At 33.8% G+C, this 21,746-nt stretch overlaps 1 protein-coding gene across 1 annotated transcript in view; it reads left to right on the top strand.

Moving 5' to 3' along the window:
• LRP1B (LDL receptor related protein 1B) overlaps positions 1 to 21,746 on the top strand; it is a gene marked incomplete at its 3' end in the record, with an annotated part of 1,343,287 nt that overhangs the window by 340,327 nt on the left and 981,214 nt on the right. Inside the window, exon 3 of the mRNA XM_037064526.1 lies at positions 8,686 to 8,823. Coding sequence (XP_036920421.1) covers positions 8,686 to 8,823 — 138 coding nt within the window. The remainder of the gene's footprint in view (positions 1 to 8,685; positions 8,824 to 21,746) is intronic.

Genomic DNA, 21,746 nt, shown 5'->3' on the forward strand with positions numbered 1-21,746 from the left:
TTGCTCTTTGTCCCTTTGCTGGAGTAAAGCTCCTTCTCTCTGGGAGATGTGTGAACCTCTCTGATTTTAGCTTGTCTTTTCCTGCCAGGTATCTGTCTTTTAACATGCGTCCTCTGGGGGATCATTTCTGTTTCAAACTCGGTGTGTGTTCCACACTCTCCAAAACTTCAAATTACAATCAGGAGCTGTCCCTGGGATACAATGAGGAAAGTAACCTGAGAGAACAAGAGCAAAACACATTGGCTTTAGAGATGAAACACTTATATTCTATCCTGTATTTCAGTAGAAAGATACTCCCAAATGGAACATTACACCTGCTTCCTTAGTTAATATATCTGTAAATTGGATCAATATTTTCTTTACAGAAGAGTTTTTAAAAATTACTAGAACATAAGTTTTACTTCTTGGAAATGCAATACGATTTTTGCGAAATGGAAATAGGCATCTTCTTTCTGGTTCATTGGTTTAATAGTCATTTATTTATTTCAAAAGAGGGTCAAAAGCCAACTTTAGAAGTCAACACAATTGCTACCCAGAAGTGTGCCACTAGTATCAATAAAATGCCCCTTTCTCCTGAACAAAAGTAATCTTTGCCATTTGCACAGAGGTCCTAAAATTTTCATCTTTACAGTTAATCCATTGTTTCTGTAAGAATCTTGTTTAAATGCAAATACATTAGCACATAGTTTACGAAGTTGGCCAGTAAAGGGCAGAACTCAAAAAGCATGAAGCTTTATTTTAACTGAGGTGAAGGAAGTAAAAAGGCCATATTTAGACATTTTGACAAAGAAAGAGTGGGGTGATCTAGCAATCAAGAAACACAATAAATAGTTACATGGAGTGGGATAAAGGAGAATTTAAAATATCTAAATAACACAATTTTTTAAAATCATCTAAGTTGAAGCCCTGGCTGGTATAGATCAGTGGATTGAGCATGGGCCTGTGAAGCAAAGGGCCACTGGTTCAATTCTCAGTCAGGGCATATGCCTGGGTTTTAGGCCAGGTCCCCAGGAGGGGACACATGAGAGGCAACCACACATTGATGTCTCTCTCCCACTCTTTCTCCTTCCCTTCCCCTCTCTCTAAAAATAAATAAGTAAAATATTTAAAAAATAAATAATCTAAGTTGAATTCCCTCCATTTGCATGGTTTAATGAATGGTAATGTTGCAATTGTAGTTACTCAAAAACAGTGATTTCATTTATTTTCCTTTCTATTTGCCTTTAAATGGAAGGTCAGGAAGCAAGACAGACCATTGGCCTAATAAAGTTCTGATTTTCAAAGCTATAACTAAGAACAACAGTACTTTTGCTATATTTGTATTATAATTTTTGTGTGCCAATTTAGACTACACTCTAAATGTTTACAGTTTCAGTGCAGAAGAATGTTATTGCTTAACCTATATTTGTTGAATTATGACAATCAATGGAATGGATAAAAAAATTGCTTGATATATTCTGAAGTTAGCAGAAAACATGCACATAAACAAACACACACAAAAAATATAGGGCTTGCTATTTTAACATAACAATATTTCTTAAAGGGATCTAGAAAGTTTTATGTAAGAATCTTAACTAACCTATTATTTATTTATACTCATAATAATAAACACAATGGTGACTTTGGTCGTAGAAGAATTATTCTAGCATGGCATAATTTTTCTTAGGTGACCAGGCATGATTTTCCTATATTAAATACATAAATAAAGCTCAGTATGTTGGATACAAGGAATTTTCCTATACTGAGACTTCTGAAGAATAAGGGCTAAAGAAAAATAAGTTTTAAACCTTGGAACAAATTATCAAAGCTGCAAAATCTCATTCCTCAGGGATGATTTTAAAAAGGACAGATGTCAGAGATGGCTGAAGGATAGTGTAGCCAGACAAAATCAATCACTTTTACATCTCTCTCCATTCTTAAAGCTTTACAACATCTCTTTGAAAAATGTAAACACATAAGCCCTTACTAGAACCTATTTTACACATAAATTATTTTTTTAGATTACTTTTATTTTTTATTTTCAAGTATATTTTATTGATTATGCTATTATACTTGTCCCATTTTTCTGCCTCTTTATCTCCCTTTACCCTGCATTCTCCTCCCACTTGCATTCTAACCCCCCTTAGTTCATATACATGGGTTGAACATGTAAGTTCTTTGGCTTCTCCATTTCCTATACTATTCTTAACATCCCACTGTCTATTTTGTACCTACCAACTATGCCTCTTAGACGCTGTACGTTTCCTCTCATTCTTCTCACTTCCCCTCCCTCATGATAACACTCCATCTCTGTGATTTTGTTCCTGTTCTAGTTATTTGCTTAGTTTTTTTTTGTTTTTTTTTCTAGCTTTAGTTGCTGATAGATGTGAGTTTGTTGTCATTTTAATGTTCACAGGTTTGATCTTCTTTCTTTTTTATATAAGTCTCTGTAACATTTCATATAATAAGGGTTTTGTGATGATGAACATCTTTAGCTTTCCCTTATCTGGGAAGCTCTTTAATCTGCCCTTCCATTGTAAGTGATAGTTTGGCTGGATAGAGTAATCTTGGATGTAGGTCCTTGTCTTTCATAAATTTGAACACTTCTTTCCAGCCCTTTCCTGCCTGTAAGGATTGTTTTAAAAAATCAGCTGGTAGTCTTACTGTAACTTTTTAGTCTTGGTGCTTTTCTCCTTTTAAAATTCTGTATTTTTCTTTAATCTTGGGCAAAGTAATTATGATGTGCCTTGGTGTGTGCTTCCTTGTGTCCAACTTCTTTGGGACTCTCTGAGCTTCCTGGACTTCCTAGAATTCTATTTATTCCATCAGATTGTGAAAGCTTTCTTTCTTTATTTTTTAAAATAAATTTTCAATTTCTTGTTCTTCCTCTTCTCCTTCTGGCACCCGTATGATTCAGATATTGGAATGTTTAACGTTGTATTGGAGGTTCCTGAGCCTCTCCTCATTATTTTCCAGTTTTGTTTCTTCATTCTGTTCTGGCTGAATGTTTATTTCTTCGTTTTGTTCCAAATTGTTGATTTGAGTCCCAGCTTCCTTCCCTTCACTGGTGGTTTCCTGTATATTTTCCTTTATTTCACTTTGTATAGCCTTCACTTTTTCCTCTATTTTGTGATGATACTCAATCATTTCTGTGAGCATCCTGATTACCAGTGTTTTGAACTGTGCACCTGATAGGTTGGCTATCTCTTCATCCCTTAGTTGTATTTTTTTCTGGAGCTTTGATCCATTTTTTCATATGGGCTGTATTAATTTGTCTCTGCACACCTGTCATGTTCCAACGGGTGGAGCCTTAGGTATTTCCAGGGTCGGATGACCCTCTTTGCTGAATTGTGTGGCTGTATGCAGGGGAGGAGTCAGAGTGGGACCAATGCTGCTTGCTAGATTCTTACCCCACTTTCAGTCACTTCCTCTGGTACCCACAAGCAAATAGGGCCCTTCTGGTGGTGATTCCTGGATGGGTGGGTTTGTGTATTTTCTAGGACCTTGTGTCTCTCCAATGGATTCTCCTGTGAGGCTGGAAGTTCCTCACATCCCTGCAACCTCCACAGGTTTTTACAGCCAGAGGTTTCGAGGCTTTCTTTCCCCGTGCTGGAACCCTGGGTTGTGTGGTCTGTCTCAGTCCCCAGTTGTTTCTCCCAGTTTATCCCCATGCGAATGTGGGACCTCCTGGTCCATCAGTTGCTACCTTTTTTCACATTTTCTCTGCCCTAGCTGCCTGTCTCCACCCCACCAACTGGTTTGAATGAACATTTCTTCTTTAACTCCTGCTTGTCAGACTTCCATACAATCTGATTTTTCGGCACTTCTGATTGTTTTTGTTTTTAAATTTGTTGTTGTCCTTCTTTTGGTTGTGCAAGGAAGCAAAGCATTTCTACCTATGCCTCCATCTTTTCTGGAAGCTACACATAAATTTTTTCATTTGAGTGAGTTACTATTAGATTAACTGTACATTTATCTTTAGAGATTGTTATTCATATTCCTGTATCCTCAAGTGTAATCATATAGATTAAGACATGATATGAATATTTTATTTGGAAGTTGGAACTCATAAATCCAATTTTAATTTTCTTTGAAATACTATAAATTTCTTTTATTTTATCCCCCTAAAATAGATTGTCAGATGAAATATCTCATATATGAAAGTAAATTATTCTTGAAAATAAGACAAAAGTCTTATAAAGACAGTGTAGAAAAATTATATTATTTCTGTAAGTGCATTATGTGATTCAGTATTATGTTTAATATTAATCAGATAAATAATATTTAGTGTCTCTTTGCTATATAGTATTTTTTCCAAAGAATGTGGAAAAAACAATGTTTTCCATATGCTTTACAGTTTTTATAAAGTGGCACATGTTGCTGTAACTATTTGATTTTTTAACTGTGAGAATGATAATTGATATCATAATGCAATATTTCCATATATTTAATTGCATAAGAAATACCTTTTCCTTTTAAAAGATTATTGTCTGCATTTCCAGGAATGAAGTGAATCTGATTGTGTGGAAAATTATTCTTTAAAAAAGATATAAACATAAAGAAAGAAAGGACTAATTATTTGCAATCAAGTTAGTGGTGCTCCAAAAATCATTATATATTACTTAGTTATAATGATACTAAAAATTGTTTTTAAATTACTTTAGGAAAGTTAATTTTAAGGCATTTGTTAAATATTCTTTAAAATTATTGCATCTTTAATTTAGTAAATATAAAATCTTCACAATATACAGTATTCCAGAGCTAAATATTGTAAAGCATTCTATCAAGAGAAATAGTCCTTATATTCTTGAGTATTTTTTAAAAACTAGTATGAGGCTTTACCAGAAGCTGAATTTTAAATATGTCTTCAAATTATAATCAAATCTCAATCTTTTAGGTGAATCATCAGGCACCTTCAAATGAAATCCAAACTGCATAATTAAAAATTTTAATTTGGGAGGCATTTTATGACTTTTGGTAATAACTTTTTGTACCAAATTATTTTTACTTAATTTTATATTAACTAGTAATTAATATGCATTTCCCCTACTTTTTGCTTTATGTTTTAAAGAGAAGGAAGTAAAAGAAAATTAAGTAAACGAAAGGCCTTGAGACTCATGAAATATATGTAAAATTGCATGTATCAACACAGTTCATACATAATGCCAAAATGTTTTTATTGTAGAAAAAATAAAATGTGATATAAACAATATCTGAATAAAAGAACAGGATGACATGGGATCAATAACCTCTATAAAAACTCTTATTTTTATAGTGCTTCCCAAACCTTGATTTCATTTGTACTTTATGAAAATCATGAGGTAAACACTATCAATATACCAATTTCTCAAATTTAAAAAACAAGTCACAGTGAAGTTAAATATGTTAAGTTTAGACAACTAACAAATGGCAAGTAAAATATTTAATACAAGGGCTTGACCTCTACATATTATAATTTTTATATTATGCCATACTGTATTTGTAGTGAAAATCTGATGGACAGCCAGGAATTAAGCTTGTTTATGTAAGATTTTTCCAGGTTGAAAGAAAGAGGTTTACTTTCCAGATGATAATACTGCAGAAAGGCTCAAAAGTGGGAAAAATTTGATTTATTTCAGGGAGGTCAATGATGACACTGAACGAAGTATAAGTACTTCATTTAGTGTAAATACTAAAAATAATTTGTAAATAATGCTAATTCAGTTTTGATTAAATGATGAAATCAGGCAAAGAAGTTTGGTTTTGTTGTAGCCAGCAACTAAAAACAATTATGATGTTGAGAGTAGTTGTTGGGTGAAAAATAGTGTTTGTAACATTTATTCTGAGAATGTATTGATGGTGGGAGAAGGTAACGTATAGAACATTAAAAAAAGTAGAAATTTTCCAGGAGTTAAAATGTATCTTGAGCATCATTAGACCACTGTATATTGAACACCTGTTCTGTGTTGGAAAGTGTATTAGATGTTTATGTTTCCCAGGAAGAGACAGCTGAGTTTATGTGTGAAATGCATCCCAGTGTTTTCATGGAATGGTGCAAATAACAACAATAATAACAAGAGTAATAGTGTGACTGGAGTGTAAGAGGCATGAAAAATAATGGTGGGAAGTGTGTCTAAGAGAGAGAAATCCTGGTCAGCTTTAAGGACACTGTATGCCTCTGGCTTCACTGTTAGTGGGACCATGGAGACCTTTGGAAGAAGCTTAGCAGTGTTGGAAGCAGAGGCTACTGTGAGAAGGATATGGGATTGCAGCAAATCCAGTCTGTGTTTTGAAGAAAAATTATCAGTTAAAAAAGAAAAAAGTATGAAAGAAGGGATGTTGATGGAAGGAAAGTCCGATCAGCAAAAGGGACTTTATTCTTGAGTGAAGGTGAAGAAAAGTGGATGCAATTGCAGGCCAAGAGCTTAGAACCACTGAAAAGTACAGTACAAGCAAGCAGCAAATCTTAATAAAACAAAACAGCTCATGGGATGTGATAGAGTTAATGAGGGGAGGTTCACTTTGGGGGATGAGGATCCATGCTGGTCCTGCTAAGGCACAATGACATAGTAACAAGTAGAGATACTTTACTGTCTCTGTCAATACCTCCATTCCTTCACAAAATGTTGTATCCCAGTTTTCTTTGAACAGAAAAGGCATTTGATGAGGGTGTGTTTTCCTTTACTGTGTCTTACTGAACAAAGTAAGATGTTTATGTATAAAAAATAACGTAAACATTCAAAAACATGCAAATGAATAATGTTATTCTTGCATTATCCTAGAAGGCTCATTTGTAAAAAATAATAGTTTAAGAAATTAATCGCATTTCAACTAATTGGGTAAAGCTTAGGAAAATTTTTTAAATGATGCACTATTCTCCTTTATTGATATATTTCAAATCTTCCCAATGAATGATATTTTTTTCTTGTAATTAATTATATATGTTAAATTCTGCTACCTTGCTAAGTTCAGCTAAAACTAGATTTGAGGGACTGGAAATGTTTTCTGAGTATGCATTACTGAAAATTGAAATGTTATTTTCTCTAGGAACACAGTGCTTGGTAAAATATTTTAGGGTCTTTGTAGTATTTTGAAATTTCTCACATGTTCCAAGTTATGCCAGTTCTTCTCCCAGGTTCCTCCAAGTCCACATGATTTAGCAACTAAAGAGGTGATTCTGGGTACATGAGGGAGCCTCCAACCCTACTTCTTGGAAAGGTTAGGTTGGCCTTTTCATTATTGTTGAGCATTTTTGGGGGGTTGCAACAGAAAAGAAAATTATGAGATACACGTGTTTACCAAAAGGCAACTCACCTTCTTGTACAATCTTTATTTAACTATAACAATAGAAAACACTTAGTGCTTGCTAGGAAAAATGCCAAGAGCTTTTGAAACAATTCTTTCAACAATCTAGTGAAGCACAGAAGAGGTGTACAATGTACTCAAGTTCCTCAGTTTATAAGTAATGGAATTGGACCCAATAATCTGGCTCCAGAGTCGGTTACCCACTCCACTATCCTCAATTTGTTTACGTGAATAATACATATTGAATTTGAATTCCTACTCTGAGCCTCCATCTCGTAGGGCTCAGTGCTTTAGCATTAGCACCTTTTGACAGTCACAGCAACCTCGCAAAGTAATCTCAGTTGATAGTTCCATTTACAGATGAGAAACCTAATGCTTAGTTCATTAAATAAATTAATGCCTCACGAATATTGCTAGAACTGTAGTTAAAACCTAGATCTGTCCTACTGTAGAATCTGATTTGTTGCCATAATCAGTGTCAGATTAATATGTAGTTGTAGGCATTGGTATGATCACACTTCGGATGTGGGAGAATGGAGCAAGACTTCAAGTTATTACAGGGAATTTGGGGAGTGTCTACAGAAGAAGTATAGGTAGGATTTGGGAATCAGATACAAGGATATACCTGAAATTTAGATACAATAATATACAACTTGGGTGTTTGACAGAGATTTGGAATTGGTGATCTTTGAGAAAAGACTCTGCATTCTGACTTCAGTGCATCTTTAAAAGTAAAAAGGGTGATTTTGTAAAGTACACTCACCAACAGCAGGTGAACTCAAGGAGTATGCCCTGATCATCACTACCTCCTCACTCTTTCACAGATTCTTTCGCATTGTAGTTGCTCAGTGAAGTTGTTTTTAGGGAAAAAATCCACATACAAATAAGTACCTAACTAGCTAGTTTTTATTTTCCTAAATAACATTAAAAATAAAACAAAAACTTTTAGTTTGTCAGAAATTCATTTAAATTCCACTAAAATTATTTTGTTTTTGTTACTTGATATAATTCTAATAAGAACCCTGACAAGAAGATGTCATTATCTGTCTTTCACAGTTGAGAAAATTGGGATTTATAGGGTTTGAATGCCTTGTTCACTTATCGAAGCTTATGAGAAAGAACAGTGATTTGGATCGAACCACAGATTTTCAATTCAAACTACTTTAATGGTTGAACAAATATTTGTGTTTTTAATGCATTCTTTGAAAACAATACAGAATATTTTATTCCCTATTCAGGTGTTTTAATTAAGTTTTTCATCATAGAATAACTTCAATGTCCATCAGAATCAGGGCTGCCCTTTGGTAGTATTTCTATGCTTTTGTTTCATAAATTAACTATAGTAATTGTGCTTAACAGTTTTAGTATTCAAAAAATAATGAACTAGTCTATCTCAAGCTGATCATTTTAATTTTTTTTCAGGTCCCGAGGAAGTAGAAATCAAGTGTCCACTGAACTACATTGCTTGCCTTGGTGCCAACAAGTGTGTTCACTTATCCCAGCTGTGCAATGGTGTTGTGGACTGCTCAGATGGGTACGATGAAGGAGCGCATTGCCGGGGTGAGTCCATTTATAGAACAAAGCACCTGAAATATTACATTTTTCATAGTTTCAATGAAAGTTCAAAGAAGACCGACAACCTGCCTTTTCTTTCAACCATAACCATATCAGTTCTTGAAAAAACACAAATTTTATTGCCAGAGACACTCAATATGCATTTCAAAGCTGCAACTACTGCACTTTACTTAAAATGCCATTAGAAAAAGAAATGCACTTGGACTTGAGATTGGGCTCTTAAACAATTACATATTTCATAAAAAGGAATACTTTTGAGAAAAGGACAAATGAGAACACTCTGTCGCAGTAGATTGATGCCACATGCTGTTGTAAAATTATTTCTCTGAACCTTTGTTTAAGCAAAAAGCATTTGAGTAGAACTTCTGCAAAAAAAATTTTACTAGGGTGTGTTCATGAGATATTTTTCCTCAACATTATTTCTATGAATTTATACTAACTTTCTTGTAATTTTATTTCTTTTAAAAATAAATATCTAAATTCTACAGTGGTCAAGGTTTTACCTGTATTTTAATGATAGGAGGGAGAAATAATAAAAGTATCAAAGTTAATTAAGAGTTCATTGCAAATGGCACAGCCTAGGAACATTGTTTAGGGAGGGGGAATGAAATATGAAACAGAGAAATGGAAAAAGTTGAGGATTAAAAATTAGGAAACAGAGTCAAGGTATTAAGCAAGTGAATCAGGCCACTAGAGGGAGTCAGGAAAGAAACCACTGAAGCACAGATATCTCTAACAGATTCTTGCTGGGTTAGTGTAAGGAAACGGATATTTACTGAAGCTGATGTCAAAGAGAAATCTGCCCTCCAAGTTGAGGATAGAAGAAACTGTAGAAAACTCGAGATGCATGTTTGATCTGTGGCCGAAGTCACCCAAACTAATGCTGCCATGTGGAAAAAGGTCCTAGGTCACCAAAAATTTCAATTTTCAGAAGGAGCATTTGTGTGTTTAAAGCTTTCAAAGTCAGCTACTGATTTCTAAAATATCATTCAGTCCATGAAATTCTGGCCAGACAAAAGGCCTGGCATGGCTTACTGGCTGCCAGTCCCCCGACTTGAGGCTGAAGGAAATTGAATTCAAGACCAGAGGGGGAGAGAAGTATCATTAAAAGGAGTAAATCTTAGAAAGGTAATGTAAATCAATGAGGACATTGAGAGACTCTATATCAACTGGTCACTAGGTCTCTACCCTCTTTCTAAGAGACATCCAGTTATTCTGTTCTGTGGACAAATTCAGACTGAGAAATTAAAGTTATTTCTTCTTTGACTAGCTTTCCTTTCCTAGCCTTGAACTCTGAAATGGTCACATTAAGAAGCCAGCAAGGTCTTAGTTTCAATTAAGAGCATATATGTTATAACAATTAATAATATATTTCATTTTTATTTAAAGATGCTCTGTGGCATGTATTCTTTTTAATTATTATGTATTATATTAATATATTACAACATAATAGGACTTATAGAGTTTAATTTTCTTTTCAGAAATTAATTGTATTTTCTAGAGCCTAATTCTATCTACTTCAGTTATAATTCCAGCTTCTTTTTATTGTACATTAATTTTTTTTACATAGACATGTGTGACTAAGCTTCAAAAAGAGGAAAATCATCACATTGCGAAATACTGTCTTAGAGGTGATTGCACAAATTAGAATGTATTAAACATTTTTCAGTGCTGTTGATTACAACAAAATATGTCTGAGTAGTCAAAACATAAAACATACAGTTGTAATCTAATAAGTCTACTTAGATATATCCAATAAAGGCTGTGTTAATGACAAAATAAGGGATACAACTAAAAACATAAAATATTTGAACAAAAATTAAGTGGTATCATATTTATCTTGATTTTTTAAAAAGATCAATATATACTCCAGACTAAGGAATAATTAGGGTATATAGTTGGTTATATTTCAATCTTTTTTCCTATGCCAATTTATGTTTTGTAATTGTTGTAAGTTTCATATCTTTATTATAAGTGACAACCATTTTTATGTTTTCATAATTTACCAGTGGGAGGCTGATTGAACTACTTTGGCCTTCTAAATAGTTCTAGGTTTCACAAACTAAAGCGCTTTTAAACTCCTAAGTAATTTATTACGACCTGTGGTGGATCTATAAATAAAAAGTATAACATATTTCAATTTCTTCTTATATTTATCAAATTGGAGGGTTTTGACCTAATTATCTGGTCTGGTACAACTACAGTGAGTGGTAGAATCAACATGACTGAAAGATATAGTCATTTCAGAGTCAGTGGTCTGATAAAATGTTTCTGCATTGAGAAAACAAAATTAAAGCTGTGTTTGCCTCCCTGGTAGAGTACCCCTGACCTTGGATAGCAATCACATCTTTTGGGCAACCCCAAAATACCAAATGTACTTGATTTGTTTTTAAATGAGAGAAGATGACTGATTATAGATAAAAATATATCATATGAATTTATTCCAAATACCCACCATCAAATTTTCTTCCAATTTAGGGTCACACATGGTGAAAAATATTTTCTAAAAAGATGATTAGGCACCAGCCTATCAAATCTGTAAGGAACTACTCTGTTTACTATAGACATATAATTAAAAAAGAAAGGAGATTAATTCAAACATCGCATTCATCTTTAGAAATGCATTTTTATTGAAGGTTCTAAATCAACTTCTGCTTCCATTGCTTCCTCTTGGTTTTGTTCTAAGCATGTACTCTAATTTAAAGTTATACATGAAGCATAAGATATAATTCAGAACTGGGTAGATTTTTTCTAGTAGAGGAATTACATTTGGCTGTATATTTGTATCCTTGATGAAAAATAATAAGGAGGACAGTTTAACATTTTGGAGCTGATATTCAAGTCTTGGGAATGCTTTCTTATTAACTGAATTGTTCTCTGAATGTTTCCTAGAAAAATCAATTTGTTCCTGGTGAGAGTAATAAAAATATCTATTATTAATGATTTTCTATAACACTGATCTTTTAATCTCTATAATTTAATTCCATTTGAAGAAAGGAAAATTGATTTTTGTATATATTTATATATAGGAATGTGCTTATAAAAGTTTTACAATAAGAACATTCAAAATCACCACATTGTATTTTAGAAAATCATGTCTTCCTACATTGTATTTTATATTGGTGGTAATATCACTATATCTAAACTGCATGAGCAATGAAAACACATTTTACACAGGACAAGGTTTCTGAACAGAGAATATTTCCACAAAAATCCTTACAACCATACAAAGAATGCCAAAAGAAGTGAACAAATTCAACTAATAGAGACTAGATTGACTGAGATATATCAAGATACTATTTTAAATTTATAAGCTAATTCATTATGTTAATATTTAAAGTGGCTGTGAGTAAGAGAGCCCTCGTATTATGCACAACCTTAGTGAGATTACAGTTGTAGTAGAAAATGATCAAACGAGGGAGTGACATTCTCTGCATCACTATCTGTTCTCACTCTGTTGGAAGAACATGGAAACTTCAGGTGCATACAAAAAGGAATTCTATATTTTGTATCTCTAGAAAAAGTGATGATGTGATCTTATGTGATTAATTTCCAGCAAATATACCAATGTCCTTTTTTTGTTGTTTATTCTTGTTCAGTTACAATTGTCCTGCCTTTTTCACCATTGTTCACTCCAACCACGCACCCCCACTCCCATAGTCAATCCCCCCATTGTCCATGCCTAGGAGTCCTCTATTTAAGTTCCTTTGTTTGCCCTTTCCTCTTCTTTCCCCTATTATTCCTCTCCTGTCACCCCTCTGGTTACTGTCAATGTGTTCTTTATTTCCAAGTCTCTGGTTCTATTTTACTCATTTGTTTATTTTGTTCATTATGTTCCACTTTTAGGTGAGATTATGTGGTATTTGTCTTTCACCTTCTGTCTTATTTCACTTAGTGTAATATTCTCCATTTGCATCCATGCTGTTGCCAAGGGTAGGAGTTCCTTCTTTCTTTCTGCTGTATAATATTCCATCGTGTGAATGTACCACAGTTTTTATAGCCACTCATTTACTGATGGGCACTTAGGCTGTTTCCAGCACTTGACTATAGTAAGTAATTTTACTATGAATATTGGAGTACATAGGTTTTTTTGAATTGATGATTCAGAATTCTTAGGATATACTGACTGGTGTGAAGTTGTATCTCATTTTGGTTTTAATTTGCATCTCTCTTATGGCTAGTAATGTTGAGCATCCTTTCATACGTCTCTAGTCCTCTGTATTCTTCCTTGGGGAAGTGTCTGTTCAGGTTCTTTGCCCATTTTTTGATTAGATTATTTGTCTTCATGGAGTGAGTTCTTTATATATTTTGGAGATCAAACCCTTGTCATTGGCAGATATGTTTTTCCATTTGGTTTGTTGCCTTTCCGTTTTGTTGATGTCTTCTTTAGCCATGCAGAAGCCTTTTAGTTTGATAGCTGCACGGGATATCTGAAAACTTCCCTCCTATGTTCTCTTCTAGGTTTTTTACAAATCACAACTTATATTTAAGTCTTTTATCCATCTTCGTTTATTTTGGTATTTGGTGTATGTTGGTGGTTTAGGTTAATTTTTCTGTATGTACCTGTGCAGATCTCCCAAAACCATTTATTGAAGAGGCTATTTTTATTCAATTTTATAGTCCTACCCCCTTTGTCAAATATTGAATATAAGGGGGTAAAGTTTGGGAAAAGTTTACTAAAACTCTTTAGGGAAGAAAATCTCTGACATTTGAAAAGCTCATGACCCAAACATACAAATATGCACAAAAAATGAATACTATTGTTTTATGAGTTCTGTGTTTTCAATTCTAACCCTATTCCTAAATACTTCTGAGTGCATAATATATCTAATTAGTGCATTTGATCAGAAACTTGGAAAAAAATAAGATTCTTATGTGTCTTATAACTCTTTGAAATAATGCAAATTAATGTTTAAAATTCCCTTTGATTATTTTACTTCATTTGCCATTTGGGATGTAATTTTTCTAATATGTATAATTAAAATTTTCTCCATTTACTCACAACCAGTTCTAATGTATTTATTTTAGATTCCAGGAATTCTAATACAGGGGTCTCCAACCCTTGGTCCAGGGACCAGTATCAGTCTGTAGCCTGTTAGGAAATGGGCCCCCAGTGAAGCTCACCAGCCCCCTTCCCACCCCCTTACCCCACCTTCCATGAAACCCCTCTTTGGTGCCAAAAAAGTTTGAGACCTAATATAACTTCTAATATAAGTACAAGGTCTCTCCAAAAAAATCCTAGCCATTGTTAATGCAATGAGACTGGTTTGTGCCACATTGATGTAACCTGGCAGCCAAGGAGAGTGGACTGGAATGTCATGCGTAAATGATGACAACTTCACTACATTAGTCAGTGAGGATGGTAGAGACCTTTGAGTGAGCATGTGTACTGTGCGACTGTCACATTCAAAACAATTGAGTAGAGCAACAAATTTGCCTCAAATTTTGTGTTAAGCCTGAATTTTCCTCTGTAGAAACTATCAGGAAGATTCAGAAGGCTCTAGTGAGGGGCAAATGGTTATTAGCAGCTTCATCAGAACAATGTGCCCACTCACACACGTATCATGTTTCTTGCAGAGACTTTTAGTGAAACATCAAATCACCCAGGTGACTCAGCCCTGTACAGCACAGACTTGGCGCCCTGAGACTTCTGTCTTTTCCCAAAACTCAAATCACCTTTGAAAGGGAAGAGATTTCAGACCATTCATGAGATTCAGGAAAATATGATGGGGCAGCTGATGGTAATTGGGAGAACTGTGTGAGGTCTCAAGATGCCTGCTTTGAAGGGGAATGAGGTGTCATTGTCCTCTGTACAATGTTTCCTGTATCTTGTATCTTCTTCAATAAATGTCTCAATTTTTCATGTGACCTGGCTGGATACCTTCTGGACAGACCTCATATTTTAGATATCAATTTGTTGTCTCTTATTTTATGTTACTACTCATAAAACTAAAGTCATATGAGCAAGTGCTGATGAATCCTGGAAGTAATTTAAAAACTTGTGTCTTCCTCAAAATAGATCAAGAGGAATGGTGACCTATATTGTTTGAAGTGACTCATTGTAGAAAAATTAGTAATTCTTAAACATTTTTGTTTAAAACTTATATATTTCAAATCATTTTAAAAAATTAATCAAATACAATTTAATGAATTCCATTAATTTATTTGAGAAAATTGAATAAATTTAATGGAGGAGTTAAGAGTTAATTTTTAGCTTAAATAATCAGGAGTTCATTTTTAAAAAATTTCCCCTGAAAGGAAATACTTTATTCTGTGATGGTGTTAGTTACTTATTACAGCACTGATTTCGATGTGGTGAACAATAATTTATAGCTTGCAGGAAGGAAAAAAAAAGAAGGAAGTTGGTAAAGCTGGTGAAGAAGACAAAGAAATTTGGAGCACTTTGTTTTTATTTTTACTTTCGCTCTGTCAGTAGATCTTGTCCTATTCCTATTACAAAAGTTTTAGTTTTGCCAATCTCTTTCTAAATTAAAATGAGCTCATCAGGAGAAGGGGATTTCAACATACAAAGTCCAAAAACAAAGGTATAGAGAAAAAATAAAAATGCAGAAAATATTATAGAAAGTGTATCCATCAGCAACACAAAGCATAGAGCACAAGGAGGGAAACTTCACCAGTGTGTAGTCGAGTCACTAGAAACATTAATAAGCCGAAAGCTAGAAAACAAGCAACTGGTATTAGCCAGCAGGATCTGGGTTTGCATGCTCTGGCTACTTTTGATTACTAAAGTTCCTGAAACTTAAGAGTAGATCCTGTTAGACTATTTTCTTCATGTTGAATTGTGCTTTGATGATTGGGTAGTCTTGAATGTATCTCAACTCTCAACAAGATTAGCATTTTTTTCTCTTATTGAGACTGTTTTAAGTAATAGAGTTACTTTAGTGAAAGGATATGACCCTTAAAACTGTTGATTTCACATACAAATTACTGTTTCTGAAAAGGAGAGCTACAATTCCAAGAATAGGTCTTCTTCAACTCTATCATCCCCTTTGCAATGCTATTGCAGATATTATGTTGACAAATGACACCTGTATGAAATTAGGATAGAGTAGTACTTGACAACTACACCACATATACATACATGTGTGTGCACATTTGTGTGTATACATGTACATATATGCTTATACATGCATAAGCACATGTATATATGTATACGTAAGCATGTATATTCATTTTCAGCCTCAGTTTTATAAATTCTGTTTAATTAGAAATATGCTGTTGTACAGAAATCTGACTTCTTAAAACTTATTTATCAGATGTATTTGCTAAACCAATGCTGCTAAAGAGACTTGGAATGTAGATTTCAAGAGTTTGTTTGCATACTTTGACTTCTAGAAACAGCTGAGTACCTAACTGAATACTTGTGGGAAAACAATGACAAAGTAATTTGGTTCTATATCACAGCTCAGCATTGAAAGGATAATCTAAAACAGATTATTGTTAATTGGAAGTGAATTTTTGTAGTGGATTTACATCTTTAATTAGTGGTAATGTTATATTAATTCATTTCCTTTGGCTCAAAACAAATTATTTTTAATAGTAACTGTGGAAACAAAATATTATAAATATAAAATAATAATGCATAGATATATTAGTAGCTTAAAATGATTAAGCTCCCGAAGGATCTAATTTAAGAAAAGAGATATTTTCATCAAAACACCATCTAATATTCTATACCTATCTTTTTAGAGGTTTCTGACTTTCAATACTTCCCTGTTTTTTTAATTTAATCTTTTCTGTGGTGAGAATCCTGATGTAATCTGTAGCAGTGTGAATTTTACTCTATTTTCAGTTGATTTTGATTTTTAAATAGATCAAGTCAATAACATGGTTCCACAGTTCACACTTCAAAAGAGTATTTATTCTGTTGTTTGTCTAACATCTCTAGCAGGAAAAAAGCAATTGCTTTGATGTAGAGCTTTATTCCTTGGTTCAAACAATTCCTATTATACCTGTTTCTCAAACATACCACTCTTAGGTAGAATGCCTGTGTGAAACCACAAAAAGCTAGACAACTCAGATTGCCTACCTCCACTAATCCTCCTTAACAGCAGAGACTCATAAATAGTTCCAGCACTTTGGGAACTGTTAATGCATATCAATATTCATGGGCACTGGGACTCATTATTTATCTGGATCTCTTCCTCAACCTCTCCCTGATATAATAAAAAACAAAGAAAATCTTGTAAGAAATAATAACAGGTGTGAGACCAAAATAAAATTTAAATGTGCCAATAGAAGCACAGTAAAGTTTTCTCTATATTCAATTCTTTCATTAATGTCAGTAAACTTTGAGTGCTGACAGAGTTCCAGACACTGACCTGAGCACTGGGGATGTAGAAAACCCTGTTTTGTGCCTTAATGAAATTGACATGTTATCACGGATGTAGGTAAATATTTCTAAAAAAGAATAAAATAAAGAGTATCTAATTCTGCTTGAGGGAATGCAGAAAAGTTTCCCAAAATATCTGATAGTTAATATGTGTCTCATCCTAAGAGTTGGGTAGGCAAGTAAGGGAGAGAAGAACATTTGAAAAATAAGAAACTATATGCATAGAAGCACGATGCATAACAAAACATTGTACAATCAAGAGTGATCTGAGTTCTTTGGTCACATGGAAGCATAGGGTCCAGAGTAGACAGTCATCAAATTTGTAGCTGAAAAAATAATGAATGAATGAATGAATGAATGAATGAATGAAAGACCTTGGTATTAGACCTAGAGTTATTACATTAGAAGAAGGATGTACTATGGCTCATTTAAAGTGCATTGCAAAAATACTGCAAAGAGAAAGTGAAAAATGATACAAGGGTATATTTTCAATCTAAGGGTATTACATGATATGACTTTACTGTTCAGCACGTGAAGCCTAGAACTATTACATGTAGCAGGTTATGTAATTTATTCTCAGGATGTAAAAACATGCATTATCATAATTATAAAGCTTCAAGTTAAGCAGTCATCTGTTCTTCACATTGATCAGCTCCCCAAAGAAAACATGTTAGGTGTTATCCTCTAATGTATCATTTGGAGGTAGTTCATGTAAGTGAAGGTCAAAGTAGGTGACATGGAGAGCCATATTAAGTGAATTGCTTTTCAGATGAAACTTAAGAATTTGGAAGGTGTATTTACTATTTTAAGTAACCAGAATTAGATTTTTAGCAAGCTCCTAAAATATTGTCTTTTGTGATGTCAAAATTTTGCCCTCTTGCACCTTAACTTTGAAAAATATATGACTGTTTCAATATTATTCAAAAGCAGGAGTTATAACAAACTGTCACTCAGCTTTCTATTCATCTTTGAATGTTGACTCATTATTTGTTTTCTGACACAAATAGTGTAGTAGTTGAAAATATAAGGAAAAATAGCAAGTAGCTGAGGTTGAACGAGATGTCCAAGAGTCACACAAAAATGCAGTTTGAGAGCAAGATTTAAACACAGCGACCTTGGGTGTTCATTTGCAAAATTTGACTATGGGGCCTTCCCATATCAACACAGGAAAGTACATTAAACTGTTGTAATTCAGTATCCTTTCTGACCCATTCTTAAAGCTGCAAGATGGGTTATAGGCTATAAAATGAAAAACATATGTGAACAGCTGTATGTTCACTGTCTGTTTTATTATTTGACTGAGCAGAAAAAAATGTGTTGAGTGAACAACAAGCTGAAAGGCCATATAACACATTTTCAGAATATCTATTCACTCTTTCCTCTTGAAAAAATAACACTTTCATCTGACAAAGAATGTGGAAAGAAGAAAATGGAGAAGTTTATTTTAACTCTTTGAAAAAGATCTGTATGAGTAGCAAGAGTAAATTTAAAAAAACTCTTTAGTATTAATTTTTATAATGGGATCTGGAAGGAATAGGGAAAGACTTCACTATAACATTCAATGAAGAAAGTTTACATTTTGAAGGGGAAAAAAAGCAATGTAATCCCATTCCAATGAGAAATAATGACAAATACGTACTTGGAAAAATTGATTTGTTAAGCTCAATGTGGAATTTTGTTAAGCCTTACAAAACTCTAGAGAGATTTCTTAAAATTTTCACACCTTTCAGCCAATGTTTTCAATTCTGAATGTGTAATGTATTCAAAATTGCCAGAAAAAAAACACAATTTCTGCTACCTTGTCTTTGATCCACTGTTATCATTTATATAGTAAACCCTGTTCCACTGAACTACATGTGTATTAATGCCGTCATAACTGAATATCTCGAAGTACTAAATGTTCAGAAAAGCAAGAGAAATATGAAGCTGGTGACTTCCCAGCACCTCATAATTAGCCCCTTCATAGCCAACTCAAACAATTATTTATTTTTATTATGTAGAGATAAAAGGAAATATACACATATATCTTATATGTTTCTCCAAATGTTTCTGCATATATTTGTATATTTAAGTTTAGATACAAGATACCCATTAAAGATACATTTTGAGGGAAAATATATCACCCAGATATATTTATATTAGCTAAAAATTTGCATCCTAGGTGCATATTAGTTTTGAGATTAAGAGAAAGCATAAATTCAAATAGTTGACCTCTTCATGCCACCGGGGATTGTCGAAGGAACCCAGACAACCCACTGTGTTGTGGAAACCCTAAGATGCCAACCAAAGTGAGATCACGCTGCTCAAATAGCTTCTTCAGAAATAGGACAGTGATGCTGTGAGCCAAGGTTTGCATGTCAGATATAAGAAGAATGGACAGGACAAGCCCCAAAGAGCACTTTGCACTTCCATTAGCTGAAGCGTGAGGAGTGTTCTCATTCAGACTACAGGTACAAAACCAAGAGTGCCAAGAAAAAATCTATACAATTTAATAAATGGCTCAGAGAACTACACAATATTCTCAGAGCAGAAGCACTAAGAATCTGAATTGTCTAATTTTTATTTAGGTCAATTAAATATTATGAAGAGGTCTCAAAGAAGTTTGGTGAAAAATTAGTAGATATAAAATGGTCTTTTTTACCTATTAGGTATAAAAATCTAAATACTTTATATAGAAAAATCTAAATAATTATATACAAATCATACACAAAATTTATTGTGTGCAAATATATATGTAGAAACTTATGTGTGAGGTTATGTATGTTATTAGAGTTTCCCTGTTGGATCTCCAAATGAAATGATTATTTCAAGAATTTTTTTAAAATATATTTTATTTATTTATTTTTAGACAGAGGGAGAGGGAGGAAGAAAGAGAGGAAGAGAAACATTAATGTGTGGATGCCTCTTGTGCACCCCCAACTGGGCACCTAGCCTGCAACCTAGGCATGTGCCCTGACTGGGAATCAAACCAGAGACCATTTCGGTTCACAGGCTGGTGCACAATTCACTGAGCCACACCAGCCAGGGATCAAGAAATTTTTTTTATTGTATTTTAAGTCTTTCATCTGTGTTTTGGTTTATTTGTTCCTGTTTTCAAAATCAGTGTAAGGTAATGCTTGTACTGGTCATGTTCTTAATTTGAGTGCTGTGCCCTATTCCCAGACAAATGATTTCCAGTTCCTTTTCTACCAGTCAGGTTTGTATCTCACCAATCTAAATTATTTACTCAAAACAAAATGTGCAGAACTGAGAGAAATATGCTTGGGTCAAAGCCTAGTAGTACCACCTAATACAAGAAAGCTTTTCTATTGAGGTGAACTTTTCAATGCAAACATGTCTTGGTTTAATTCATACTTTCTCTCTCTCTCTCTCTCTCTCTCTCTCTCTCTCTCTCTCTATATATATATATATATATATATATGGTTAGTATATATATATATGGTTAGTATATATATATATGGTTAGAATATATATATATGGTTAGAATATATATATATATATATATGGTTAGTATATATATGTGGTTAGAATATATATATGGTTAGAATATATATATATATATATATATATATAGAGAGAGAGAGAGAGAGAGAGAGAGAGAGAAAGAGAGAGAGAGAGATTCTAACCTCTAACCGATTAGAAACACCTAAAAAAACCCTCACATTTAACTTGTACCTCCGTCACTTCCCAACAAGAATTCAGTCAACTAGGCAGGGAAAGACAAACACACAGAAAACAAAGCAATAGAATGCAAAAGTGCATAGGACTCTTGTAGAGTAACTCAGGGGGCAGTGTACTACACTGGTCCCCAGGATTATTGGCCTGAAACAATGTGCTCTGTGTCAGGAAGATTCACTCCAGCATTTTGCTGAAGTGATTTGCCCCTTTTATGTTTTGTTTCTTGTTATCTACCAGGAATGCCTGCAATATACATAAAGAAAGTAAACTCTCCTCCATGACTGTATCCACAAATAGGGAAGCAGCAATAACTTTATCTCAGAATGAAACAGATTTGTAGAATAATAAGGCCAGGAGGGACTTTCAGAGGTTATCTAGTCCATCCATCTGCCTTTAGCCTGGACTGAACCCAAACATGCCTAGACAGATTGCTATCTACACAATTTGGAAAGCCTATGGGGAGAGAAATCCTAACAACCAGTTTGAGAAAGGTAGTCAATTTGCATTCTGAGCAAATTCTTGCATATTGTATTGTAAAATTCTCCATACCCTGTCAGCTTTTAGCTTTCTCCCTCCAACAGTTTTTGCATTCTTTAGCTTAATCATGTTTTTCTTCCAGTTCTCCAGAAAGCCTTAAATTTTGAAATCTCAAAGTTATAAACCTCTTCTCTGAACTAAGATTCATTTTAACAGTGGGAGTAGTATCCAGCTGTCATAGCTCCTAACTCCTCTGATTCCTTTTTGCATATTTTCTTATGCTTTATTATTGCCTTCTTCACACACATTGTATCAGTTAGGAATTGAAGGTCATTTTTCTGTCGTGTAAAAAATTTCCAGATACAGATAGCTATTCCAAGGCAGGTAAGGTGACTTTGTG

This window comes from Sturnira hondurensis, unplaced genomic scaffold (assembly GCF_014824575.4).
Source record: "Sturnira hondurensis isolate 20B ecotype Veracruz unplaced genomic scaffold, ASM1482457v3 Scaffold0015475, whole genome shotgun sequence".
Taxonomy (NCBI): domain Eukaryota; kingdom Metazoa; phylum Chordata; class Mammalia; order Chiroptera; family Phyllostomidae; genus Sturnira; species Sturnira hondurensis.